Raw genomic sequence first — 26,483 nt, 5'->3', positions numbered from 1 at the left:
TCAAAATGCCCCCCATGGCTCTAGATTCTTATTTAGGATTTTTAATAACATCTGAGAATTGGCCAACAACTTGAAACCAACAACACTCACTTGCCTGTCAAAGTCTGTGTAAGATACTTTACCAAATATGTGTTATTAATTTATCTGTAATGCTGGAGTTAGGATGTATGTTCATTTAGATTCTCAGTAGTGCTCAAAAGAGTTACAAACATCTACAGCTACAGGCAACTGAACCCAAGTGCACATGAACTCACTGGGGCTGGGTCAGCATACACAAGACCTGCACAAGATCAAGCTAGCCAAAGTCCCAGAATACACTGGGGACTGGTTCAAGAAGTCCACCCCAAGCATAGGAGCAACTGACAATTGATGACCGTAGGCAGGGAGTGTCTTGTTCAGAGATGTGACCCATGGGAGGTTTCCCATGGTCCACTGGGTGACCGACCCTACATCTATTCATGTATAATAGCACAAAGTGGGATCTGTGGACTTTAAAACAAGTTGGGGTTGGGGGCTAGTGGTAAGAATAAGGGAGGATTGAAGGAGGGGCTATGGGGGTAGATTTGACCAAAAAACATTATTTGCATGTTTTAAATTCTTAAATAATAAAAAGATTATAAAAATAAAGGCATTATAGATACTAGAAAGTAAGAGCCTCCAAAATATAGGACATATAATACATGAAGAAAAGTTATAAAAGGTAAGACATTCTTTCCTTCATTAATTAGTTCCTCCATATACTATATATGGAGAAAACAATTATTTGTAGCAGAGGTGACAAAAGGAAACATTCCTGGTGGTCACACTGAGCTGTGCACCGGGATCTGAGGACTCTAATATATGCATATGATACACTAGTAAAAAGCTTTTAAAGTTATGTACTTGCACTAAAAGCATTGTACGAACATTTCTTTTGGTCGAGTACACACCAGTTTCATGAAAGCAAAGTGGAGAAGGGAGAGAGGTAGACAGCTCATGTCCAGTTTCTAGTTGAGTCTCCATTTGTTGGTCGCTCTCTTGTTCTGGCAAGTGAGGGACTTCAAAGCCTATGACCCTTTATTACAAAGAGTCCCTGCGCTTGACTTAGCTCCTGAAGAGTGGAAACTGGTTCCAGAAAAACAACTAGTGCCTTTTCTGTGAAATTCTAGGGTGTTTGTGTGTGGCTGCTTTAAACTTCAGTACTTTCTTGTCTCTGGTTATTGTTTTTTTTCTCTTAGCTTTCTTCCTCTGAAAGGTTTCCCCAACTTCTGCTTCTGGCTACCACATCAAACCTTCTCTCTCACACCATTTGTTCTAAACACTACTTTGTAAAACTAGTTCCCCCATCCTCAGAAACTGAAGACATCAGGAAGTCAAAGGGCTCAATCTGAACTGCTTTGGTGGACTCTGAACTGCATTTACAATAAAGTGACATTTGATCTGCTAGTCAAAGGGTATTTATTGCAATAAGGCAATGACCATATTTTCAGTGTCAGCTCCATGTCTCATTATTAAACAAGACATAGAGCCCCTTACTACACACAGGACTGTGTGCTAAGAGCTGGAAATGTGAAGATCAGTGTATGCTGGCAGCTAGGTCTTTTTGCATTAAGTATATAGACAATGTAGACAATGTTGTCCCAAGTCCTTTATACTAGTTTTTGGCATCACAGAATGTATCAAACTCATGTTTTCTCACCTCCCTTCCACAAACTAATTAAGATGTATTGTATGTGAAATAACCCAAATTAAGTGACAAAACTGTCTCAATTTTATATCTTTCTCATTTTGCACTTATTCACTCCTTAAATGTCAGTCCTTTTACCAAATTCCAGAAACCAGGCTACATCCCCACTGACTGGTCCCCATTTCTTTCTTGCTGACTTATAATAATGACCAAATAGGTCTCCCCCCACCCCATTTATGCCTGATATGCTAAAGTTACATTGTTGCCATGGAAATCTCTCATCACCTGTATTTCCAGACAAAGAATGCAAGAACCTAAAGCAAGCAGCAAGTGACAACATGCTCAGCTACAGAAAGACAATGGGACACAGAATTCTAACATACATCCCAACAAAAGACAGATGGATTGTTTTAGGTTCAGAAAGAATGCATAGTTTGTCTCACATGTCTATTCACTAAGGCAGATATCTAGATTAGATGACAAGAAACAGGCAGTTTCGTGGTATTAAGAGCATATATAGAGGTATCATTCTTTAAGTACCAACATACTATTGGCTACATGTTGGCGCACAGAAAAATATCTGAGGAAAGCAACTTGAGGAAGGATTTATTGTGGCTTACAGTTTGAGGATACAGTCCATCATGGTGGGGAAAGCGCCGCATCAGATGCACCGTAAAGAAGCAGAGAGAAACCAATGTGAGCACGCAGCTTCGATTTGCTCTTTGTGTTCAGTCTGGGATCCCAGACCAAGGAATAGCTCTACCCACATTTTGGGAGAGTTTCCCTAATTAAATATTGACTCTGTAAACTCCATGAAAGACATTCGATCCTAACAAGCTAATCAGAATTAACCATTACAGCTACCTACATAACTTATTTCTTCATTTTATGTATATGAGTGCTTTGTCTGCATATAGAGCTTGCATGCCAGAAGAGAGCAACAAATCCCATTGCAGATGGCTATGAGCCACCGTGTGGTTGCTGGAAATTGAACTCGGGACCTCTGGAAGAACAGCCAGTGCTTTTAAATGCTGAGCCATTTCTCCATTCCCACCTATACCATTTTATACTTCACTATACACTGTACTTGGAGGACCACAGAGCATCTGGCAAGTACAGGATATATTGAGACAATCAGATTATGGAAAGAGATGACTGAAGAATATTCAAGACTCACAGGAGCTAAGGAGGTGGCTCACTGATTAGGCATGCTTGCTATGCAAGCATCAGGACCTGAGTTCAAATCCTCAGCACCAACATAACAATGGGCATGACTGCATGTGCCTGTGACGCTAACACTGGGGCATCACAGAGGTAGGTGATCCCAGGAGCCATCAAAGGAATAAGGTAGAGAACAATAGAAGAGGATATCTATCATCTTATTCTTGCCTCTGTATGTGTATGAATGCACACACAAACACGCACTACAACATACACACCGCATACAAGCAACAAAGAAATATCCAGGTTCTATATTATACACAAACTACCTATTCCAAAGAGAAGCCCTAAACTCTGCCATAAATTGTTAACATTCAAGATCTAAGGAAAGGAAAGATTGTTATGGATTAAAGCATTAAATAAATCATCAAGATTTGACTGTGTGTGTGTGTGTGTGTATGTGTGTGTGTGTGTTGTACAGAGGGGAAGGAAGAGGAGTGAGCTGGAAAGCAGTGAGTTAGAGAATAAGATCTGATGGGCTCAGAGGAAATCATCATGCTAAGTGATATTTCTCGAATCATTTTGCTGTTTTCTTCCTAGCATTGTTCATGTCAACAGAACTAAGAGCACATTTTTATTTAAGCACACTCAGGTGTTCTCCAACACAGCAGCATGGTGAGGCAGGTATGCTAAAGGTTACACTTCCTTGTGTCATCTCACCCACCGAGTTTCACCCTCCCACTATAGACTATGGTCTACACTATGGTCTGTGAAAAGTTCTCTGCAGATGGTGAGATGACTAACCACAAAAGTAACACCCAAACTCACAACAGTGCTTTGTGATTGACAGGGAAAAAAGATTCTATCATACCACCAGATGCCTGTGCCCCCCCCCCCAATCTCTCTTAGACCTGAGGAGTACTCATAAAATTTCGTCTAAACTAAAAACCAAAACACAGGAAGTATGAATTATTTAAGCTGCAATATATCATGCTTTCCCCTCGATGAATTCCTAGTACTTAAAATGTGGCCAGGTATATGCCCAGTACTCACATAGTTGATGGCTAAATAAGTTTCTGTGAAACATTTCAATCCTGGAGGAATTTAGGTAGAATTCTAAGTTTTATAAAGAGACTTTTTTAAGTTTTCACTTCTTACAGCTTTCAACTTCATTTCTTTTGGTTTTGTTTTTCATATATATATGTATATGAAATAGAGCAAATATATATATAATTTGCTCTAGTGCCATGTATTTTATTTTATTTTGTGTTTGTTGTGACTTTTTGTTTTATTATGCCTGGCAGCTCTTACTTGGAGTGTATGGAAATCATCTTGCCCATTGCCACTTAAAGTAGCTTTATAGCTTTTTCTTAAATATTATTCTATAATTCTCTTTTAAATTTTGGGAGTGCTTATGCTTTCTTTGTTTTACAGTATTTGTATGTAGTGGAGACACTTTGAAGTGTATCTAAGGAGAAATTGTCAAGGATAGAATTATGGTTTATGAAAGCATTATGAACGGGAAGCAGGGGCTGGAGAAGTGGCTCAATGGTTAGAAGCAGTGATTACTCCTCTAGAAGATCCAGGTTTGATCCTCAGAACCTGTGTAGAAGCTTACAACAGTGTATAACTTCAGTTCTAGGGGACTTGTGGCACCAGACATTCACATGGTTTGGCACACATGCATGTGCAAGTAGGCAAAATACCCATATACATAAAAAATTAAGTATACAAAAAATCTGTTAAAATATGTAAATTTAAATGCACTTATGGAAAAGAAAAACATTGAAAAGGAAATATATGAATGAAGCTAGAGAAAGTACACAAGGTAACCTGGCATATACCACCAATATTCAGAGTAATTAAAAACTTACAAACCTCACAGTTCAGAATTTCTACCACTAGATATGTATTATAGAGAATTTCGCCAGGTGGTGGTGGCGCACGCCTGTAATCCCAGCACTCTGGGAGGCAGAGGCAGGCAGATTTCTGAGTTCTGAGCCAGCCTGGTCTACAGAGTGAGTTGCAGGACAGCAAGGGCTACACAGAGAAATCCTGTCTCAAAAAAACCAAATCCAAAAAATCCAAGAGAGAGAGAGAGAGAGAGAGAGAGAGAGAGAGAATTTCATACAATGTACCATGTCCTTACAAAGGACACATGAAGATGTTTCAGAGCAACAATATTTGAAGCAGAAAAGGGAAATGGTAAATAACTATAAAATGGATAGATTTTGATATATCCATATATATAGTGTAGCAATAAAAATGAAAAGATTATTTAAGTCAAAGTTGATACTGATGAATCTTGAGAACTATGAAAATTGTTGAAATGTAAATATAGTGTGATCACATTTATGAGAATTTCAGCAGCTCACAAACCTACTTTAAATTCTTTAGGGATGAAAATATACAAGGTAAAACTGCAACAAAATGGAAGAGACTGGTAAATACTCATTTTATATCATCTTCTGGGATGGGAGATAATAGATTTGAGTTAGGGAGAAAAAATAGGAGTTTTCAGAGGAATTAAATGTCTACAAAGCTCTAGAGATTGATCCATGGTGTTTCGTATTAGAAAGAGCAGACAGATGCCAAATTGCATGGTATCATTTGACTATTCAGACTGTACCAACAAGCATTGTACATTTAGCTTCATGCCTTTTCTAGACAGACTAGAATCAATTGTAATATAATCAACTCAGGGAACCAGTACACATTAAAGGAAAGTTTATTGTGCAGATTTGTGAAAGAACATACTATTCTTTTTGAATTTTCAGTGATGGTGCTATAAGCAGTGCTGATGCTCAGTGGGTATCATGTTGTCAGGCTATCGGTGAGGATATCCTGTTGTTATACCCTGCATCGTTTTTTGAAGGGTCAGTGCCTACATAAGCTTAGTCATAAAGTAGCATCATGGTCACACCTAACTATAATAAACATCTCAGATTCATCTAGCATTTCATCAGTATCTATAGAGCAATGTCTCCAGAAAACAATCTAAGATTTTTATACCCAGACATAGTGTCCCTTAACATGCCCAACTTGGGCTGAAGAAATGGTTCAAAGAGTAAAGGCACTATAGTCAAACTTGGCAATTTCACTTTAATTCCTGAAACCTATGTGGTAGAAGGAGAGAATTGACTACTGACATCCACACACATGAATACACAAGCATACACATATACACAATGAATAAATAATTAAATAAATATTTTTAAAGATTAAATTATCAGACATTCTTAGGCACAAAAGTTCTCAGATATTATACATAATGATTTAGACATTCTTCAAAACAAATTACTTGATAAAAATCTAAGCAATTATGAATAAATTAAAATGTAAAATTTTATGAATAAAGAACCAATAGTAAAAAGTTCTTGTGTGTGCCGCATCCAATTGAATATAAAATTAAAGAAATATAGATTAAAGTTTGACAGCAAAATGAGAAAGTAACAAACACCAACTCTACCAAGGCAGAGTAGTGACAGGTTTCCTCATATTTAATATCTTTAAGTCAACAGATAACTTTGCCTAAAAGTCAAATTTTAGTTTAAGAGACAGTATATATAGTCCACCATTTTATGCTTTTCATAGTTTCATTAAGTTTGGTGGAATTTCTTTGGAAAAATTTTTCTTGAGGTGAGGGAAAATACTTATTTGATAAACTATTAATATTCTATCAATACAAACAAAATTTTATTTTCAGGAATACATAGACCATTCTACTTTTACTCCAATTCTATATTGGTATTTATTTATTATAATTAGCACATATCATGTGCTGAGGTACTATGTAGGCATTAGAATAGAGGATTAAAGGCACAAAGTCCTTTCCTTGATGGAGATTATATTTTTTAGACAAGAAATAAAGAGATGTAGAAATTACAGGCTAGACATGGTGGCACAGGCCTTTAACCTTAGAACTTGGGAGGCATAGGCAAGAGAATCTGAGTCTGAGGTCAGTCTGGTCTACAGAGTGAGTTTCAGAACAGCCTGAGCTACACATAGAAGCCCTGTCTCAAGAAATAAGTGGGGCAGAGGAAATGAAAGGAAGGGAGTGACATTGGAGAGTTTGTGGTGTGTGTGTGTGTGTGTGTGTGTGTGTGTGAGTGAGTGAGAGAGAGAGAGAGAGAGAGAGAGAGAACAAAAGGTATGGAGTCTCACCTTCCTTTTGCACATGGTATTTGGGAGTGAGAATTGCTACAGGTGGTAGTTGCCAATTTACTCTATTGTGCTATCTGAAGATACACACATATAGGTAAATGTTTAGATTGATGATCATCAAATATTAGCACGGTTACATCTAAGAACTAGGTTTTGGGTTGTTTTTAGCTTTCTTTGTATTTTTTACATTGTTTCTATTTTATTATGAATATACATCATTCTATCTGTGAGAGAAAGAGAGAAAGTGAAATAAGACAAAGTCCAAGAATAGCAACATAGAAATCACAGTTTTGGGTAATGACTCAAATGAAATGAAAACTTAGACACTTAGACCCCTGCAAAACCCATAGGCAACTCCTATCAGTAGCTTTATCTAGAATGAATAAAATAAATATATTAGAATATTATTTAGTGGTTAACACTAAAGCTATCACACCATGAAAGCAAAGACTTTCAGTGCTTGGTGCACCGTGAAAACAACATTCAGTGTTTGGTGCTAAGTGGAAGATACCAGTCACTTCAAAAGCCATAAACTGTATGTTTCTAACTGTAAAGCATTAAAGAGAAGGCAAGCTTCAGAGAGGAAATGGTCTCTACTTTCAAGTGCTCAGTGTGAAGAGAGGGAGGGAAAGTAACTGAAGCACCCGCCATTTCTCCTCTGTGGAATCCCTGTATACAGCACTGTGATGCTAGACACCTGACACTATGCATTGCTCAAAATCCATAGGAGTATACTTAATCCATCTTCATCATATCTTGAACTTTAAGCTAACAATAGTGTATCGACATTATTTAATCAATTAGGACATACACCTATGGTGTTTATACTTAATGAGAATACTGTTATATAAGAGACAAAGACATGGAAGGGTCAGGGGACAGACATGAATAACTGGTATTTTAAATTTATTTTCATTATATTGAACTTGGTAATAATTGGGATATAAGCTAGATGAGTAACATACACATGGACATGCACACATGTGCATACACATATGTGCACACACGTATGCACACACACACACACACACACCTTCTCACTTTCATGGAATCTTAGACTCAAAATTTTTTAAAACAAACATAGTTAATAAGAACTGAGTAGAAAAAAATTAAATGAAGAAACAAAAATTTTACTTTTAAATCTGTTTTGAAAATCATTTAAGGACACATATTCAAATTTTCTCCCAAATTTAAGACTTGCATGTCCATTTTTTAAAAGTAGAATGTATTCTTACCTGAAGAACTTTCCTAATTCTCTTTAGATTGTGGATCAATAGCAGGTTTTTCTCTTTGGAAACCCGACCCAACTGCTCATCCAATTGTATTAATAAGTTTTGAAGCAGAATTGTTGCCATAGTTTCATTGTTAGAAGCTACTTCCCTAAAATAAATAAAATGTCCAGGTATTACTACTTAATAAGAAACAGTTAATACAATATTTACTTCTTTCCCATATACATTTTAAATGTCAGATTTATTCTACAATGATAAGTATTTATATATTAAAAAAGTTAAATTGAATTCATGAAAAGCTCTTCAATATAATTAGGGTTTTATAAATTAAAATTACAATAAAATAGTACTTCATCCTCATTGGGATGGCTATTAATTTAAAAAAAAAAAAAAAGCAAAAATCAGAAAATAAGCCTTGGCAAGAATAGTGAGAAACCAAAGGGTTTATGTGTTGCTGATGAATGACACAGCTCCTGTGAAAAGTTTAGCAGTAACTTATACTACTTGCAATTACACGAGCCAACAGCTCTATAGTTAGGTCTATATGCAAACACCACAGATGAGACCAGGTATTGGCATCTGGTCCCTCATAGCAACTTTATTGGCAATGGTCTAGGGGTAAAGGTAGAATGACCCAAATATCTGTCAGTAAGTAAATGGATCTGACCATAGGTAGTAAGTGTATCCATACAGTGAAATACTATTCAGCTTTAAATTTGAATAAAATTCTGGTACATGCAGTAAGTAAGCCACAAAATAAAACATGTATGATTTCTTCATATGAAGTGCCTCCTTTACTCAAATTCATAAAAAAGGAAAAAGAAGAACAGATTGGAACTGAGTTTTGAGGCCAGGGTTACTGTTTAATGAGCCAGAATTTCTGACTGGGATGATCATGGGTATGATGACAACAGCAGAACATGCAGATCTGCCAACACTACCGAACTGTACAGTTAAACATGGTTAAGATCCCGTGGTTTATATTCTTACACAACAGGAGAGATGATTGAAGGAAAAGGGGGAATTTAATTAAATGGGGTGAATAGAGCTTTGAAAAATGTTTATTAACTGGATGGCTTCACATTCATTTAGAAGCTGTTTTGCATTATTTCTCATGTCCAACAGCTTAGTGTGGAGACCCTGAGCATGCCTTTGGCCTCATCCTGATCTAATTGTAAAAAGGCAGAGACAGCCAGCAACAGGGAAGGAGCTTGTTAAAACTAAAATGGGGGTGGGGTGGGGGGAAACATGGTGTGTGGAGGAGTGACTGTTTCCTGCTAAAGGTGGAAAAGGATTCCTGAAAAGAATATTTACTGGCCTTGAGTCTATAATAATGAAATTGTTTGTTTCTCTGGGACTTGCCTAAAACATTGGTGTGGTGGTTTGAATAAAAATGACCCCCATAAGCTCATATATGCTTATTCACTATGGAGTAGCAATATCTGAAAGGATTAGGAGGTGTGGCCTTGAGAGAGAGGATGTGATCGTATTGAAGGAAGTGTGTCATTGGGATAGTCCAGGCCTAAGCCAAGCCCAGCCTCTGTGTGTGTGTGTGTGTGTGTGTGTGTGTGTATGTGTGTGTGTGTGTATGTGTGTGTATGTGTGTGTATGTGTGTATGTGTGTGTATGTGTATGTGTGTGTGTGTGTGTATGTGTGTGTATGTGTGTGTATGTGTGTGTGTATGTGTGTGTATGTGTGTGTATGTGTGTGTATGTGTGTGTATGTGTGTGTGTGTGTATGTACCTGCAGACTATGATATAGTTCCCAGCTGCTGCTCTAGCACCATGTGTACCTCCGCACTCCTTGCCATGCTAAGAATGGACTAAGCCTCTGAAACTGTAAGCAGGCCCCCAATTAAACTCTTATAAAGGCTGTTTTGGTCATGGTATCTCTTTACAGCAATAGAACAGTGACTAAGACAACTGGAGTAGGAGGTACTTACAGAAAAAAACCATTAAGTTTTTCTTTGTAGTGGACAAAACCAGAAAAAAAGAATGATTCCTTGCCTTTGAGATGAGTTTCCAAAACCTTGTATGTATGTATGTGTATATATATGTGTGTGTATGTATAGGTGTAATAACTAATAGATATAATAGCTAATAATAGATATTAGATATATTAACCAAAAAGAATGCATCTACTGAGTCAAAAACAGACCATAGAATACATGATTAGGGCACACAAAGGACACAAAGCATCCGTCCATCACTTTCTAGGGAATGCATTTGAGCCTACCAGTCTTGAGTCTCAATCCACTGGGCCAGCAGATGACGGATTTCCATAGGAAAGTTGTCATCGTAGAACTGATCTACTTGCTCCAAAAATTTGATTTCTAATTGTTGGACTTGATTCCACTGAGACATGCTACAAAAAAAAGGGTTAAATAAGAGCTTTAAAATGTTGCTCACTGGGAGCCATGAGAGCGTTTCTTCCCACTCAGACCTCGATCAGCTGTTAGCTGTTAGTTAATTGGAAGGGGAAATCAACTTTTACAGTTTCTCAAAGGAAGGAGAAAATTCAACTTTTATAAGAGTTCAACAAGTAAAGGAGGGAATGCATTTAAAACTCAGTGTCCAGGGGTTCCTCTTGGTGTTTTCTTAAGTTATCCCTTGTGCAGGACAGCTTTCTTCCTCTGCCCCAACCACATCCTTCCTTGCCCTACCATGACCTCCCAGGCTGCTGTTTCAGGAAGTCCCACCCTCTTCCCCCAAACACCCCTGCCCTACCTGGCTGTCCATACAGACTCAGGGGTGAGCACAGAACCTGTATTGTCAGCAAAATGCTTCCCTATCCCTTCCTCCTTGAGCAGGTTGAATGTAAACAAGTACACACACACACACACACACACACACACACACACACTATACCTTCTGAGGCCTATTCATTCATTTCTTCCCCGGAGCTTCGTTTTCATGAAAATGCTCAAACCTGTTTTTCTTTATTTCATATTGGTTGGGACTCTACAGTCAGCTTTATGCACCTGACTAGAGTTCGTTCTGGGTTAGCTTCCTGAAGAACTGCATGCGTGCACTCTCGAGTTCGAGTCATATCCGTACAAAATGTTTCTAAACATTCATTTTCATTGTTCTCTAGTGATCTATGGTTGGGCAAAGCATTTTTAGATACAATATCACCTTGATCTGACAGTGGTTGAGCCCTCAAGTTAACTAAAGTAGAATAAACTATCCCATGTTTATAGCACAAACACAGAGACCAATGTGCTCCTCCAGTGTAACCTGGCCAGCATAGAGGCTGTAGATGTACTTCCTAGCATAGAAAAATCTTTATGGCCTTATCCCCCTGATGTTACTAAGTTATTGTCTTTGCTTTTTTTTTTTTTTTTTTTTTGGAGTGCAGAATTCTTGATTAGTAATACTAGGTCAAGGGAAAAACTTTCACAATATTTCAATACACCTTGGAGGTATGACATTTCCCTTTGTTTATAGAACAAATTGAGTCTTCAGATTTCATTGGGAACATTTTAAAACACCTTTTTCTTGAGCTTCCACTAAATGTTATAAACTATCCCAATAAATAAATATAAATCAATCGATAAGTAGAATAGTGAAAGTTGTGTTTCACTCGGGAAAATGTAGTTAGGGAGAGAAGCTATCTTGAACTTGTATATGACTTTATGTTCATAAGCACTCACGACTGTCATTGCAGGTATGTTGTGAGTGCGTAGTAAATAATGTTTATTTAAGGAAGCTTATTTGGGCCTCCTGGTGGGCCCTGAATAGGCAGGAGGATAGCAAGTACCTCAGGCTTTACAAACAACCAAGCGTCAAAGAGGGCTTGTGACTCCTGCCCACACTGTGCAGCTCTGACAAACTTCCCAAGTCTGGGAACGGAACTGGAGCATTCTTTTCTACCAGCAGCAAAGGTTCGGTTCAGAAGGTCAGGAGCTGAAGGCAGCGGCTGCTTTCACTGTTTCTACTGTTAAATCTTTTTTGTTATCTGAATGCCGGGTCTATTTTACTTATCTTACACTTAAATCACTCAGATAAGTCACTCTAGCAAACCAAAGCCGCAGCAAGGTGCAGAAGAACCCTTTCCTCCCAGGCGGACCCTGGCGAAAGCCTTCAGACCTCGAAAGCCTTCAGACCTCCCTGGGAGCTCAGGAAGTCCCACCCCTGGCTGAGGAGCTATTGGCAATTGATGGTTGGAGGGAGGGAGAGGGAGTTTTCTTCAGGGTCTGCTTCTCTGAAGCTACCTACGTTCCAATCCTACGTTACCACCCATGCAGGGGCAGGCAGCTTAGAAACAAACCAGCACTAAAGTTGAGAGGGAATAAATACCCTAGGGAGAAAAGGAGAAGATTGGGAGGCTAGCCGATTAGAGTCGATTTGATAAGTTCCTATTAAAATTACTTTTCTAAAACTTTAAGAAATTAAGTAAAGCAGGCTTGGGGGTGGTGGGGTGGTTTTTGTCTGTTTTGTTTTGGTGTTGTTGCTGTCGGTTGGTGTTCAGACCTCCAGTGGGGTGGCTTTGTTTTCACTTTCTAGGGGCTCACAGTTCTGCCTCGGGACTTTCAAGTACTTTCCACCTAAAACCCGGATGCCTGCCTGCTCCCTCCCTCCCGGCATTCTGACTTTAATCTCCCAGGAACTGGCCGTGCTGTTGACTCTTTGACCTCTTTGCAAAGGGGCGACCTACCTTAAGCATCACTCACACTTCTCAAAGCCACAATCACCAGATGCCCTCCCTAGCTGCATGTTGTTTCTCTAAAACCCAGATATGCCAATCTCAGGTCAGACATCACCGCTCTCTGCTGGCTAGCAGCCCTGAGCTGACACACCTCCGCGGCAGCACAGCCCCCCACCCAACCCTCCGCTTCATGGTGATGCCTGGACTTCTTCCTTCAGTGAAGATCCGGAGCCAGATCTCCATTTAAGTCTTTGGAAGACTTTTTTTTTTTTTTCTGAGTGATTTGAGGTAAGGAGTAGGACCCTTCTTTTTATAGGCATCCCTTCCTCTCCAGTCGTGTTAAAACGAAGCAACACAACACCAACTGGAGAAAGAAGCCCCAGGCATCCTGCCTGGGTGTTTCCTACTATGGAGAGGCCACACCCAGATGCGGGCCGCCTGGCTTACCTGGCTCTCTCTCCGTCCAGATACTGGCACTGCTCAAGTCCGAGGTCAGAATCGGTCTTCAGGGTCCACAAAGGCTGACGCCATTCCTCTAGGGGATTTGCATTTCTCCACCCACTTGAGGCTTTCCTGTGCGTCAGTGTTTGAGTCCCTGGGACTTTAGTCAGTTCCTACCCACTCTATTCTAGAAAGGCTTTACAAAGTCAGGCTGAAGCCCCCTTTGCAGAGCACCTCCCCATCCCTAGCAGCCACTCTTACAAATGCAGACGGCCCAAGAGTACCCAGTACACACTGAGAGACTGGGATACCTGTTTTCCTCAGACACAGCTCCACTCTTTCTGGTGAGGCAGCCTTGAAAAGAGAGGGCTAGGGAACCAGGATCAGCACACCCACTTCCAGCAGGGTCTGCTCTCTCGTGAGAGGTGAGAGGACAGACTTACTCAGGTTTGTGCCAACTCCTGTGAAAGTTCCCAGTGTCTGCCCTCTCTGGCCGGTTTCCTCCTGTTCTAAGTCGCCTTGTCTTGGCACCTGCAGTGCGTGTGCTTTAAGACATGGGCCTGTTCTAGATTCACAGAACTGGGTGGAGCCTTGGTTCCTTTTGGTTCTAAATTTCACTTTCTGGAGACGTTGAAGGCCAGGCAGGTAAGCAAAGTTACTCAGAGGCATAGCCACTGGACTAAGATAGGCAGTCTTCAAGTTCAGGGATCACCGACTTTTAACGGATTCCCTTAGATCTTAATGCCTTGAACAGGAAAAAAATTCTACAAGAGTTCAGTAAAATAAATCAGACTGGGGAAAAGCAATGGCCACTCAGGCTACATATGTGTCTAGGATAGTATACTCAGGCAAAAGCCTGTATCATACTCACAGTGACCGGTCATCACCCAGGTGTATCACCTGGATTCTTCTCTCCCAGGTGACAACTACATCATTCACTCCCTACCTTGAGTCACCCAGCATTGGGGTCAACTCTATCAGTATGCATTTACAGCCCAGGAAGTCATGTCCTGACTGTTTGGCCACAGGGAATCTTCTACACAGTGTTATGTTGCTAGGTTCCCACGCAAAGAAAGTCCTACTTTGGGTAACCCAGAAAGTGCTGGAGAACCCCAGTTGTCTTCTAAGAATCAGCTGCTTACATGCCTACAGGGTCATAATCTCGGCATCCAAAATTCACGTTAGTTCGGCCCTAACCTACCCAGGAAATTTTTCTCCCTCGCAGCAGATGAGGCTGTGACTCAGACAAGCCTGGGCACTGTCATTATTCAGTCCTGATGTCCCCCCCACTGTGTCTTCTCACCAGGTACCAGCTCCCACAGTGAAATCCGTGCCTTTGTGAAGATGTCAGCAATGCCCCAAACCCACAGTAGTTTTTTTTTTTTTTTTTTTACTTTGAATTTCTTTTACTTTTCTTGACCAACTGTCTGGGAGAAACAGAACACACTCCTTGGATTTTCTGATCCCGCCCCCCATGTTCTTAATCCCGTCTCTCTCTTCCTCCTCCCCACCCCCTCTCTTTCCATATGTATGTGGATACATGAGTGCGGGCATGCCACAGATCTCAAATGGAGATCAGAGAACAATATCCAGTGTCACCCCTCGCCTCCAGCCCTGTTCGAGGCAAGGTCTCCTGCTGACACTGAGTTAGCTGGGGCTACCGGAAAGCTTCTGGGGATTCTCCTATCTCCCATCTTGCCGTAGCACCATCACAGCTGGCTTTACATGAGTCATGGAGATCCAAATTCAAGTCCTCTTACCACATGTAAGTACCTGACGCACTGAGCCATTTCCCTAGAGCCAGCCACATTTAAAGTGGAAAAACTGCGTGAAATTAACAACAATCGCACAAATAGCATAGTAACTATAAAATATTAATATTTCTGGATGTAATCAATGTAAAGATTTAAATTGCTACCTAAGATACTTTGTATTCCTTCACATTGAACACCTAGATTCTGGAGGGTAAGTGGCACTTACAGTTCTCAGCTGACACTGGATTTCTTTTCAGTGTCTAAAGGTCCCTGGTGCCTACTGGCTGCCATCCCAGACGACAAGGGCAGAGACCACTATGTGACACTTTTACATCCTGCCTTAGAGTGTTAATCACATTGGTTTTCGTGTCTTTATTGCTATATTTAACTGTTCAGAGCCTGCTGTACAAAAGTAGGTGTGTTCTCTTTCTCCTGGAGACACCTCTAGTTCTCAAACAGATCTTGAGACACCTTAATGCTTTTTAAAAATTGTTGAGAACCCCCATGTTCGTGTATTACACTTTAGTAATTATTCACGCTATTGAAATTCAAATCTGAGATAAGCTATTCATGCTTCCAATGATATGCCCATTATATTAAAATGAACATGTTTCATAAACAACAAAAACATCTTCCAACATAAAAGTACAGTGAGAAGAGTGGCTTTAGGGTCTCAAGTAGCCCAGGCTAGCCTCAAACTCATTGTATAATATAACCTTGAACTCCTGATCCTTCTGCCTCCATCTCCCAAGTGCTGGGATTACAGGCCTGCACTACCTCTCTAGACCTGAGTTACATTCTTTAAGTCTCTCTAATGTCTGTTTTGAGAATACAACTGGATCCTCATATCTGATCCAGCATTTAATATGTTGTAAAATATCATTTTGCTTGAGATATTTGAAGAAAATCCACATTGACATCACTATGTAGTAGAAATGGAAAGAGTTATCATAATAGCCTTTTGGCTAACAAAGTTATTATTTGAAACCACGCACTCAGTAAGTGGTGGTTTCTCAGGAACCAACTGCATTGTAGAACCTGAAACCCTTTGTATATACTGTTTCAGCAAACCCCTTGGTCTGACTGTCTTTTGTTTTGTGTGACTTTTCCCTATAGGGTTAGGGACCAAACCCAGAGTTTTGGGCATGCTAGGCAGGAACTCTGCCACTGGGTTACCCCAGCCCTTTGTATCTTGCATTCTGAGTGGAACTTTTATCCACCTATGGTTTTGTAGTCGTTTGGAAATCACTTGTGCACAGAATTATGCAGACACTCTGAATGCTGGTACAGCTCATCTACAGTGGAAGAAATCAACATCTGGTGATATCTCTATGGACCTCTTACATGCTGGGAAGCAGTGGAGCTCATGATGGGGAATAAGAGCTTCCCTGTGTGGTTTTCACCAGCTTCCCTGCAGGGACAAGCTCACTTTGGTTACTCAGACAACTGAACAAGTGCTTTTCCTTGAGAGGCCTAGGTATGTCTTCAAATGTAAAGTCCTACTTCACCATACATACTAAAAAGGTGTACCTTGAAGATCTGAAACTTAGTAAAACTTAATATCATTTGGCACTGCCTCCCTTGCTACATATTAAAGCATCAATTGTTTTCCTCAGCATTTCTTTGAGAGCAAGTGCAAATATCAACCCACTGAAAAGCAAACCATCATTATAAAAATAGTTTAATCTCTCAAAGGCGTTACATATGGAGTTCTGCAGATGACTGAGAACACCCACTATGTGGAACCTTCCCTATCCACTGCAGTCACTTAACTCGAGGGGGCTTCCTGAGGAGTTGCTGTTAAAAGAATACCTTGATTGACTGACTGAAAGGGGCATCTGCCTTCATCCTCTAGCCTATTTTATGAAGACATCTCAGAAAGTACACTAATGCCGCTGTGCCTTTTTCGGAATCAAGTCTAACTAACCAAGTCCCTTCATTGCCCTGGCCCACCTTAGAGCTAAACAAAGCAAAATATCTAATGAAAACAAGCAAAAGAGTTCTAGAATGAATTTCCTATAAAGAATCTCGAACTTAAAAGCCCCCACAGACTCCCCATCTCTTCCCCCAAAGACACCCCCCAATGCTGGATTATACAGCTTATGCTGGATGCCCTATGAGCCTTTCGGGAAGGTAGATTCCATCTCGACTGGGCCTGGATCTGGTAATGTAACCTCCTGACCTGTCTGAGCGCTGAATTCCCTTCTGTAGAGATGGGAATACAGATTCTATAGAAAATGGCGGGGCTAGAGAGATGGCTCAGCGGTTAAGACTGCTCTTCCGAAGCAAGAGGCAGAGTGGATTCCATATCCACTCACCTGACTGCACTTTTCTATTCTGCCAAGGACAGGAATTTATTTTGGAGGCCAAAAGCAGAGAAGGGGGATGGGTAGAGGTGCCAGAAAGAGAAGCAAGCCAGCGCCCTCTCCTGACATTTCTTGTATAAACAATATAAGCATCTATTGGTTCTCATCTTTGGTAGAACCTTATCTCCCTTCTCCAGACTTTCTCTGTGACATTCCTGATGTTGGACTTGGATGATAGACAAACAGAAATACACATACATAAAACCATATCCATTCTTTCCTTGGTAGTGTGTGCCAGTGCCAGGTAATGGTACTGTGAACATTACTGGGACAAGACAGTTTAATGCTGGTCTTCCCAGGTCACTGTATTCAGCCATTAAGGCTTCATGAGAATCAGACAAAGTCTTCTTTGGAAAGGTTCTTAATAGCCAAGATTTCTCAAGCCCAGTTCCCTTTGTCTGTGCTCCCTCTACTGGCGGGTTCAAGCATTGCAATGTGCGAACCGCCAGATTCTATTAGTTGGGAATAGACTTTACCCATCTTAGAGTTTCTATTGGGTGATAAAACACCCATGACCAAAAGCAACTTGGGGATGATTTCAGCTCACTGTTCTACATCACAGCCCATCATGAAAGGAACTCAGGGCAGGAACCTGGAGGCAGGAATGAATAAGAAACCATGGAGGAGGAAGTGGGAAGGGATGGATGGGAGAACAGGGGGAGGGAAGGGGGCTTATGGGACTTTCGGGGAGTGGAGAGCCAGAAAAGGGGAAATCATTTGAAATGTAAATAAAAAATATATCGAATAAAAAAAAAGAAACCATGGAGGAGTGTGGCTTTCAGGCTTGCTTCCCATGGCTTGCTCAGTCTGCTTTCTTATACAAGTCAGGACCACGTACGCAGGGACGGTACCACCCACAGGGATGTGGCCTTCCCACATCAATCATTAGTCAGGAAATTGTACCACAGGTTCTCAAATGATTCTTGCTAGTGTCAAGTTAACAACAACAACAACAACAAAAAGGATTCAACTCACTAGTACTCTTAAGCATATGCATACATTTAGAAATGTCCAACATACTATGATGACAGACACATTGTTAAAAGAATTTCAAACTATTCGATAGGTTGTCTGCTGCCATCCCATCACCTGTGCTGTTCACAGAGAGCTGTCGGGCTGTCAGTGCGGACGCACAGCCTGGAAGAGTAGACAAGACTCTTTTCCAAAACTTGTGTGTCTGGCCAGTTCAACACTCCTCAGTCTCCTTATATGTTGTCATGTGTGTATTCATACGTGGGTCTGACACTGAGGTGGATGTTTAGAGAATCAGGACTAAATATGATTTTTCTTTGTGTCTCAGTTTCCTGTGCCTGGAACATGTACGGTGTTTATTAACTGTCCAGTAAACAGAGGGAAGGGCTTGTAGAGAGCGACAGTTCCTTAGGCTGTCCTCCTTGAAGAAGGCTTTCTAGCGACAGATTCCTCATTCCCACAAGACTGCTATTGCCACTGAAATTTATAAGAATATCTTACATTTTATAAGTTTACAAACAGCCATGCAAAGTCATTAGGATCATTACATAATATTCCAAACTGAGGCAATTTTCCTTTTCCTCCCTCTGAAACACTTTAGCAAGGAAACTATCTTCATTTATGATATATCTTGGGCGCTGGGGAGATGGGGTCATCTACTGTGCAGGCATCACAACCTGAGATGGAATCCCATGTGGGAAACATGAATGCACATCTGGAATCCCATGTGGGAAACATGAATGCACATCTGGAATCCCATGTGGGAAACATGAATGCACATCTGGAATCCCATGTGGGAAACATGAATGCACATCTGGAATCCCAATGGTTTTAAAGAGAGTCAAAGGTGGAGGCAAGAGAATCTATGGAAGCTCTGGGCCAGCTAGTTTGCTGGACATCCTGTACAATGAACCAGGAAAGACTCTACCTCAAACAAAGCAAGAGGCTTAACACACAAGACGGTCCTTTGACCTCCACATGCATGGGTCACATATGCATCAGATGGCATCTATGAGCCTGCTCTCACACATACAAAATACACAAGCATCATACACACATACACATACACACATGAAAATACGTCAATTAACTAGCATAAGTAGGAGAAAGGGCATCTACCAGACTCTATCTAAATTTTACATAGGAACGATAGAGGAAAGAGAAAAATAAAATACAGTCTGAGACTCATAAATGAAAGAGTGACCATTGAAAAGGTTTCTGGGGTGGGGATTGAATAGTGAATGACAAATGATCCTCATTGAACTGTGTTCCTCTAGTGGCAGTGGTGCAAGCCTTTAATCCCAGCACTCTGAAGGCAGACACAAGTGGATCTCTTGTGAGTTCAAGGCCAGCCTGGTCTACAGAGCAAGTTCCAGAATAGCCAAGGCTACACAGAAAAGAAAAAAGAAAAAAAAACTGTCTTGAACTGTATCCTGTTGCCAATTTCTCTCTAGTGACCATGATTTAGAGAAAAGGAAAGAAAAAACATTTTAAAGTGTGCTATGTGAGATGGAAGGTGTAGACAGGGATCCCAGGAAGCTTGCTGTCCAGATAGTCTGCCCTATATTGCAAAGATCAGGCCAATTACAGACCCTGTCTCAAATACAAGGTGGGATGCACCTAAGGAATAGCACCTGGATTGTCCTCTGAATCCCAAACTCATACGCACAAATGTGCCCATGCATCCACATGTATACACATATGCACATGCTATGTCCCTTAATATATTTAGGTCTTCTTTCCTCAATGTAAAATCCTATGCATATTTAGATAGATTCGTGTCAAGTAATTTCTCTTGTGAGAAAAATGACACCTTTAAAATTCTAAATTCTAATTGTTCACTGCAATGAACTTTTTTGCATTGCGATTATATTTTGTAATGTAGCTAAACTGTCACATTCCAGGAGTTATTTTTTAAATTCTTTGGAAATGTCTGCATGCACACTTATATTTTCTGTTAATAAAGATAATTTTCTCCATTCTAATATGTGTTCCTTTTATTATTTTTCTTCTTATTGCAGTTGGTAATATTTCTCAAACAATATTGATAGGATTGATAAAAAATAAGCCTTGCACTGTTCCCATCCTTGGGAAAGGTACCCTGTCTTTGACAAGTAACTATAATGTTAACTGTTGGTTTTGGATATATACTTAACTGGAACAGCAAAACTACTTCTGTGAATATTTTTGACACTTTATATCATGAGTAAATGTGTGAGATTATCATCATCTATTGATATGACTGTTTTTGGCTTGAATGAGAATGGCCCCCATGTGTTTTAATGCCTGGTCCCTACTTAGTAGAACTGTTTGGAAAGGATGAGTAGGTGTACCCTTGTTGGAGGTGTGTCCCTGGGTCTTAAGAGTCCAAAAAATTTTGATTCCTAGTGCCTTTCTCTCTACCTTGTAATTATGAATCAAGATGTGACCTCCTTCTCTCTGACATCATGATGTCTATGTTAAAACTACTCATGCATACCTCTATGTTAAAAACTACTCATGCATTTGTGGAGTAAACCCCACTAGGCTGACACTATCTATCTCTGTCTGTCTGTCTGTCTGTCTATCATCTGTCAACTTTTCTCTTGTGAACTTTGATAGTATATGTCTTTCAAATGGTTTAGCTTTCTTACCTAAGATATTATAGGCATAAAATTATACTGTCTCTTTTCAAATATCTGCAAGGAACTGGTGAGATCACTCAATAGGTGCTTCCAGCCAAGACTGATGACCTGAGTTCATTCCCCAAAATCTACATGTTAGGAAGAGAAAACTGAGCTGGGTAATGTTAAGGCAAGCCTTTAATCCCAGCAGTGAGGAAACAGGCAGGTTGATCTCTGAGTTCAAGGCCAGCCTGGACTACAGAGCAAGTTCCAGGATAGCCAAGGCTGCACAGAGAAACTCTGTCTCGAAAAAAAAAAAATGAGGGAGAACAGGAAGAAGAGGAGGAGGAGGAAAAGGAAGAGGAAGAGGAGGAAGAAGAAGAAGGAGGAGGAGGAGGAGGAGGAAGAAGAAGAAGGAGGAGGAGGAGGAGGAAGAGGAGGAGGAGGAGGAGGAGGAGGAGGAGGAGGAGGAGGAGGAGAAGGAGAAGGAGAAGGAGAAGGAGAAGGAGAAGGAGAAGGAGAAGGAGAAGGAGAAGGAGAAGGAGAAGGAGAAGGAGAAGGAGAAGGAGAAGGAGAAGGAGAAGGAGAAGGAGAAGGAGAAGGAGAAGGAGAAGGAGAAGGAGAAGGAGAAGGAGAAGGAGAAGAAGAAGAAGAAGAAGAAGAAGAAGAAGAAGAAGAAGAAGAAGAAGAAGAAGAAGAAGAAGAAGAAGAAAACTGACTGATGTCTGTTGTTATAGGACATCTACAGTCACAGAAGCTAACATGTGCTCAGTGAATGATGGCATTAAGAATAACTGTCCAGCCCAGCACAGTGTCATGAGATGGCACAGGATTTTAATCCCCAGCACTTGGAAGATAGAGACAGACAGAGCTTTGAGTTAAAGGCCAGCCTGGTCTACATAGTGAGTTCCAGGACAGAGAGGACTATAGAGAGAGAGACCCTGTCTCAAAAACAAGACAAATAAGACAGAATAAATGCCCAACAGTTCAAAAGAATTGTCAAAAGGAACTGCAGAGGAAAAATAGCAGGTGTTTACTGACAACAAAGAATGTCAGAGCTAATGGCGTAGTCAAGGTGTAATGCACAACTCTATTTGAGCAAGGAGGAAGGTTCAGCCTTTCTAAAGAAGGCACTGGTGCAGGACTGAAACTGGCAGCCTTAGCCAGATATGGAGTGGTGGTACATGCCTGTAATCCCAGCTCTTGGCGGCAATGTCCCAGGTCTTGGAGATCAAGATGATCCTCATCTAATTGTTTGAGGCCAACTTGGGTTCCTTGAGACTTTGTCTTAAAAATAATCCACCAAAGGGGAATCATTCTACACCATGAGGAAAAGAACCTGAATACAAGATGTTATGGGAGCATCACTGTAAATAAATTTAGGTAGTGCTGGGATTTCTAAGTTAGTCAGTTTGTTCCTTGAGCAAGAGAACCCTTTTGAGGAGATGAATGGGACTGATATATAAATAGCTCCAAATCCCAAGATAGGAGCTTTGCTGTTGTAAAGTCATATCTAATTGGATGAGGATGAAATCTAATGCTAAGGTACCTCATAGGACATAGGAGGTTTTGAAAGAAACCTCAGTGTCTTCCACCTTAGCAATCCCAAGTGATTGCCTCCTTAGTTGATTATATTCTTTGGGGGCTATCACTACAGTGAGAGGCGTGATCACTGAGCATGAACTCTTCTGTACTGGGTTATCGTGGAAAAGAGGGCAAGGAAGAGGAACTTTGGTCTTATAGGTACAGAGAACAAAGGAGATGAAGCTTGAAGGAGCTGAGTATTTTGATAAATACTCATGCTCAGCACTAGCTCCCTGTGGTCTGACCATTCAATGAAATCAATAGTGGGGAAACTGAAAGGCCTGGAGGGACCCCACCCAGCCAATGGTGGGGCCCATGAAGCACATTCCCACGGGCAGCAACAATCTGGGCTTCAGGGAAACTGCCTGAATATAATTTGTTAACATACATTGAAATACCTTACTACTGCCCTGCTGTTTATATAGTGCAGTCCTATATAGTCTATATAACCTATAAACTACATAACCTATATAACCTACATAACTGTAGCCAAGAAACATATATCTGCTGGTGTGGATGCTAATTTACATTGCCTGTGCTAAAGCAGCAATAATCACTTGTACACTATCTCTAGTGTCTACTGCAGATCTTCCAAGAGGTGAGACAATGTGAAGAAGGAAAAAGAAAGAATTAAGCCAAACATTGCCTCTTTTAGAAAGATGGCTGGACATTAAGCATTTGGGGTAATGGGAACTGAAACATTTCTTTGGTCTAATCAGTTTGGTCTTTTCATGACGAACGAGGCAACTCAACATAGGCCCACCTGATGGTGTGACTGATTTTAATACACAACTTGAGGCTTGCATATTGCCGTGCAGAGAGCAATGACGTACCAAACCTTTCCTTGCTACATACTGAAATTACTCAAAGGAACTAACATCAGAATTATGGAAAACACATTAGAAAGAAAGTAGAGTACAGTGTTCTGTCTCCTTTATGTTGAAATGGCCAATAATAGATAGCTATATAGTTTGAAACTAAGAGAAACCAAACTAAATTGAGTATTTCCACAAAAGTAGGTAGGTGGCTCCACAATGTGTAAAAAATAATGGACTCACTCTCAGAAACTAAGAAAACTCGATAACATGTCTTATTTTCCCAGAAGAATTTGATTGTATGAAATCAGATCATCTGTGATCAGCTGTCCTAGATTAGGTCCGTCACTGATCTTTGTGGGTGCTGCAAAGTCTTGACTTCATGTAAGGTCGTTGCTGGAGAGTGGACTTACACACAGTGAAAGAAGGATGCTTAATTGAAAAGCACAATTTTAAGGATGATGCTCTACCATATCCATAAGTATGTAGATGGAGGACAAGTTGTCAAAGTCCCTTTCCTTGGCCAGTTCTGAAAATGAAGACTGTCCGTGCACCAGGGGGCGCTGTTTTCACGTGGAAAGCAAACAGGGCCGGGGCTTTATTGTACATTAACCTTAAATTCCTTTCACATTTGAACAACATGGGTATTATTCTTTGGCTGTTTCTCACTTGTGATCATATAATGCTTTTTCCTTGTGGTATCACAGATTTTGTAGAGATTCCAAGCTGGACTCTACCAACTTGCTGTATGACTAAAGGCATTGTGTTGGTATCCATCCACATACATACATACATACATACATACATACATACATACATACATACATACATAAAATATACATACGTACATACATACATTCATGCATCAGGGTGAATGTAGGAGGAAAGAAACAGGAAAGAAACAATGTCCATGCCAAATGGCTGTGAGAGTTTGATTAACTCTTGGCATTATCGAGCCGGAACACCTGAAGAATGCCTCTGGTATGACTCATACTCCGGACAGAGCTGAGCCAGGTATTCCATTAATTTGGGTTAAAAAAAAAAATAACAAGAAAAGCAAAACAAGGGCTGGAGAGGTGGCTCAGTGGTTAAAAGCACTGACTGCTCTTCCAGAGGTCCTGAGTTCAATTCCCAGCAACCACATGTTGGCTCACAACCATCTGTAATGGAGATCTGATGCCCTCTTCTCGTGTGTCTGAAGACAGCAACAGTGTACTCACATACATGAAATGAATAACAGTGTACTCACATACATGAAATAAAGAAAGAAAGAAGAATTTTTTTAAAGGCAAAACAAAAACCAGAACACCTCTAAGCCTTAGATTCTCAGGGATCTCAAATCTACAAAGGGTGGTGATGCCAAAGGGTGGCTCACACTGCCTATCTCTCTATCTCTTCATAGAATCCACTATAGCAAATTTCTGCCTTTAAAAAGCATCTAAATATGGATGCTGAAGTCACATAGCAAAGTCTCCTTTCTTAGACAAGTGCTCTCTGGCTGTTTTTTTAAGTTCTTTGTTTAGGAAGCTAAAGCCAGTCATGTTGGTTGGTTGGTTTGTTACATAGAACATTTTTTTAGAAAGTTCTAACAGCATAGAACTCTAACACTGCAATTCACATATAATAGAAACATGGCCCCCACACTTTCATTATCAATGTATAGAATAGGAAATGACAAGTGCTGCAATTATGCAAAAGAGAGATTAACAAGAGAAGGGATGGTGAGATCCACAGTGAAATATCGAACAGTCATATGTTCAGGCTCCATAAAAGATGGCTCTTGGCCTGCCAGTCCCCTCAGGGTAAAGAAGCTTGTCCTGTCTAGCCCTGTCAGAAACATCCACTTAATGAGCTGTAATGTGAGACTTTGACATAACCAACTGCACAGTGGTAACTCTACTGTAAGCACATTGTCCTCGTGCCCAAATTCAATACTGCTCCATTGTAAACAAGAAGTCTGCTTAACTTGGCTTTCCACTAAAAATATTTAAACTAAACCAGAAACTGACATCATAAGGGCAGGCCGAGTTCCCTGTGTTTAGATTTTGGACCGTTTCTATACTGTTTCCAGAAATTTCCACCGGATGCTGCTCAACAGCTGTAACAAAGGGTTACATACAGAGATTAACAGGGGAAACCCGATTAAATCATCCAGACAACTCATCTTTCTGCAAAGGTCAGGCTCTCCAGATTGGGACTTTTAACACTGTGCTTTGGGCCAAGAGCCAAGCGGGACATACAGTGACTCTGTTGTCTTCCTGCTCAATCCTGACAGAGCACTGAACTGTTTTAGTTGGCTCTACTCATGCCCCACTTAACGCCTTAAATGGGAACTTCCAGGGGTGCTGCTCTTTGCCTTCGAGATAGCCAATGGCAGAAATGCAGTCTAGTGGCAGGCAATTAGCCACTCATAAATGGTGCTGGCAACACAGTCAAGGTCAGGTTACCCCTGAGAACACCAGGAGACAAAGCCAACCTGGGAAAAAGAGTGAGACAGTCACCTCTGCTGTAGCTGCATTGTGCAAACCCTGGCTCAGAGTCCCTATTGTTTCAGGTTTATTTATTCAGCTGGCAGAATTTACTCAACATCACAGCTGAAACCCTGAGCTTCTCACCTTAGACTGTGGGCTTTCTAGCAAGTGAACAGTCTTCCTTCAGAGATATATGTCCTATATGAGATATATGTTCTAACATTCTGATTGTAGTCAATTCAAAATTTTCAGAGTGGGTCTTATGAGATCTGGGATGTGAGACTAGAACTTTCTGGAGTGGTTGCTATAGTCTCAGTTCATCTTGGGTTTCTTTGTCAAGAATACCCAGGTCTCAGTAGAACAACATATTTTTTACAATGGCCTACCTACACTTTGTACTCGTGCGTTTGGGTGACCATTGGGGCACTCAGTCTTGACTCTATCTTTGTGATTGAGAAGTAAGCCTAGAGATAGCAAGAAAGCTCTAGAAAGAAAGCAGATTGCTTACAAAGCAGTCCTAGTCGACCATGTAAGGGTAGGACTTACTTCACAGAGCACTTGCTGAAGTGGTTGACTTTTCTGCAGGGTAACAGCTGTTTAACATTT

At 40.6% G+C, this 26,483-nt stretch overlaps 1 protein-coding gene across 3 annotated transcripts in view; it reads right to left on the bottom strand.

Moving 5' to 3' along the window:
- Positions 1–13,776, bottom strand: part of Stat4 (signal transducer and activator of transcription 4) — a 101,674-nt gene extending 87,898 nt beyond the window's left edge. Inside the window, exons 1-3 of one of the 3 annotated variants that reach the window (XM_052192325.1) lie at positions 13,756–13,776; positions 10,460–10,588; positions 8,227–8,371 (exon numbers count right to left, since the gene is read on the bottom strand). In XM_052192325.1, coding sequence (XP_052048285.1) covers positions 8,227–8,371; positions 10,460–10,587 — 273 coding nt within the window. In that variant the 5' untranslated portion in view covers position 10,588; positions 13,756–13,776. Of the gene's footprint in view, positions 1–8,226; positions 8,372–10,459; positions 10,589–13,318; positions 13,430–13,755 lie in introns of those variants that run through there. The other 2 variants (XM_052192326.1, XM_052192324.1) reach the window with 2 other exon arrangements.
- Between the last annotated feature and the right edge of the window lie 12,707 nt (positions 13,777–26,483).

Source organism: Apodemus sylvaticus, chromosome 9, assembly GCF_947179515.1.
Source record: "Apodemus sylvaticus chromosome 9, mApoSyl1.1, whole genome shotgun sequence".
Lineage (NCBI taxonomy): Eukaryota > Metazoa > Chordata > Mammalia > Rodentia > Muridae > Apodemus > Apodemus sylvaticus.
Note: the sequence above shows the minus strand (reverse complement) of the source record. Positions and strands in the feature narration are given on the sequence as shown.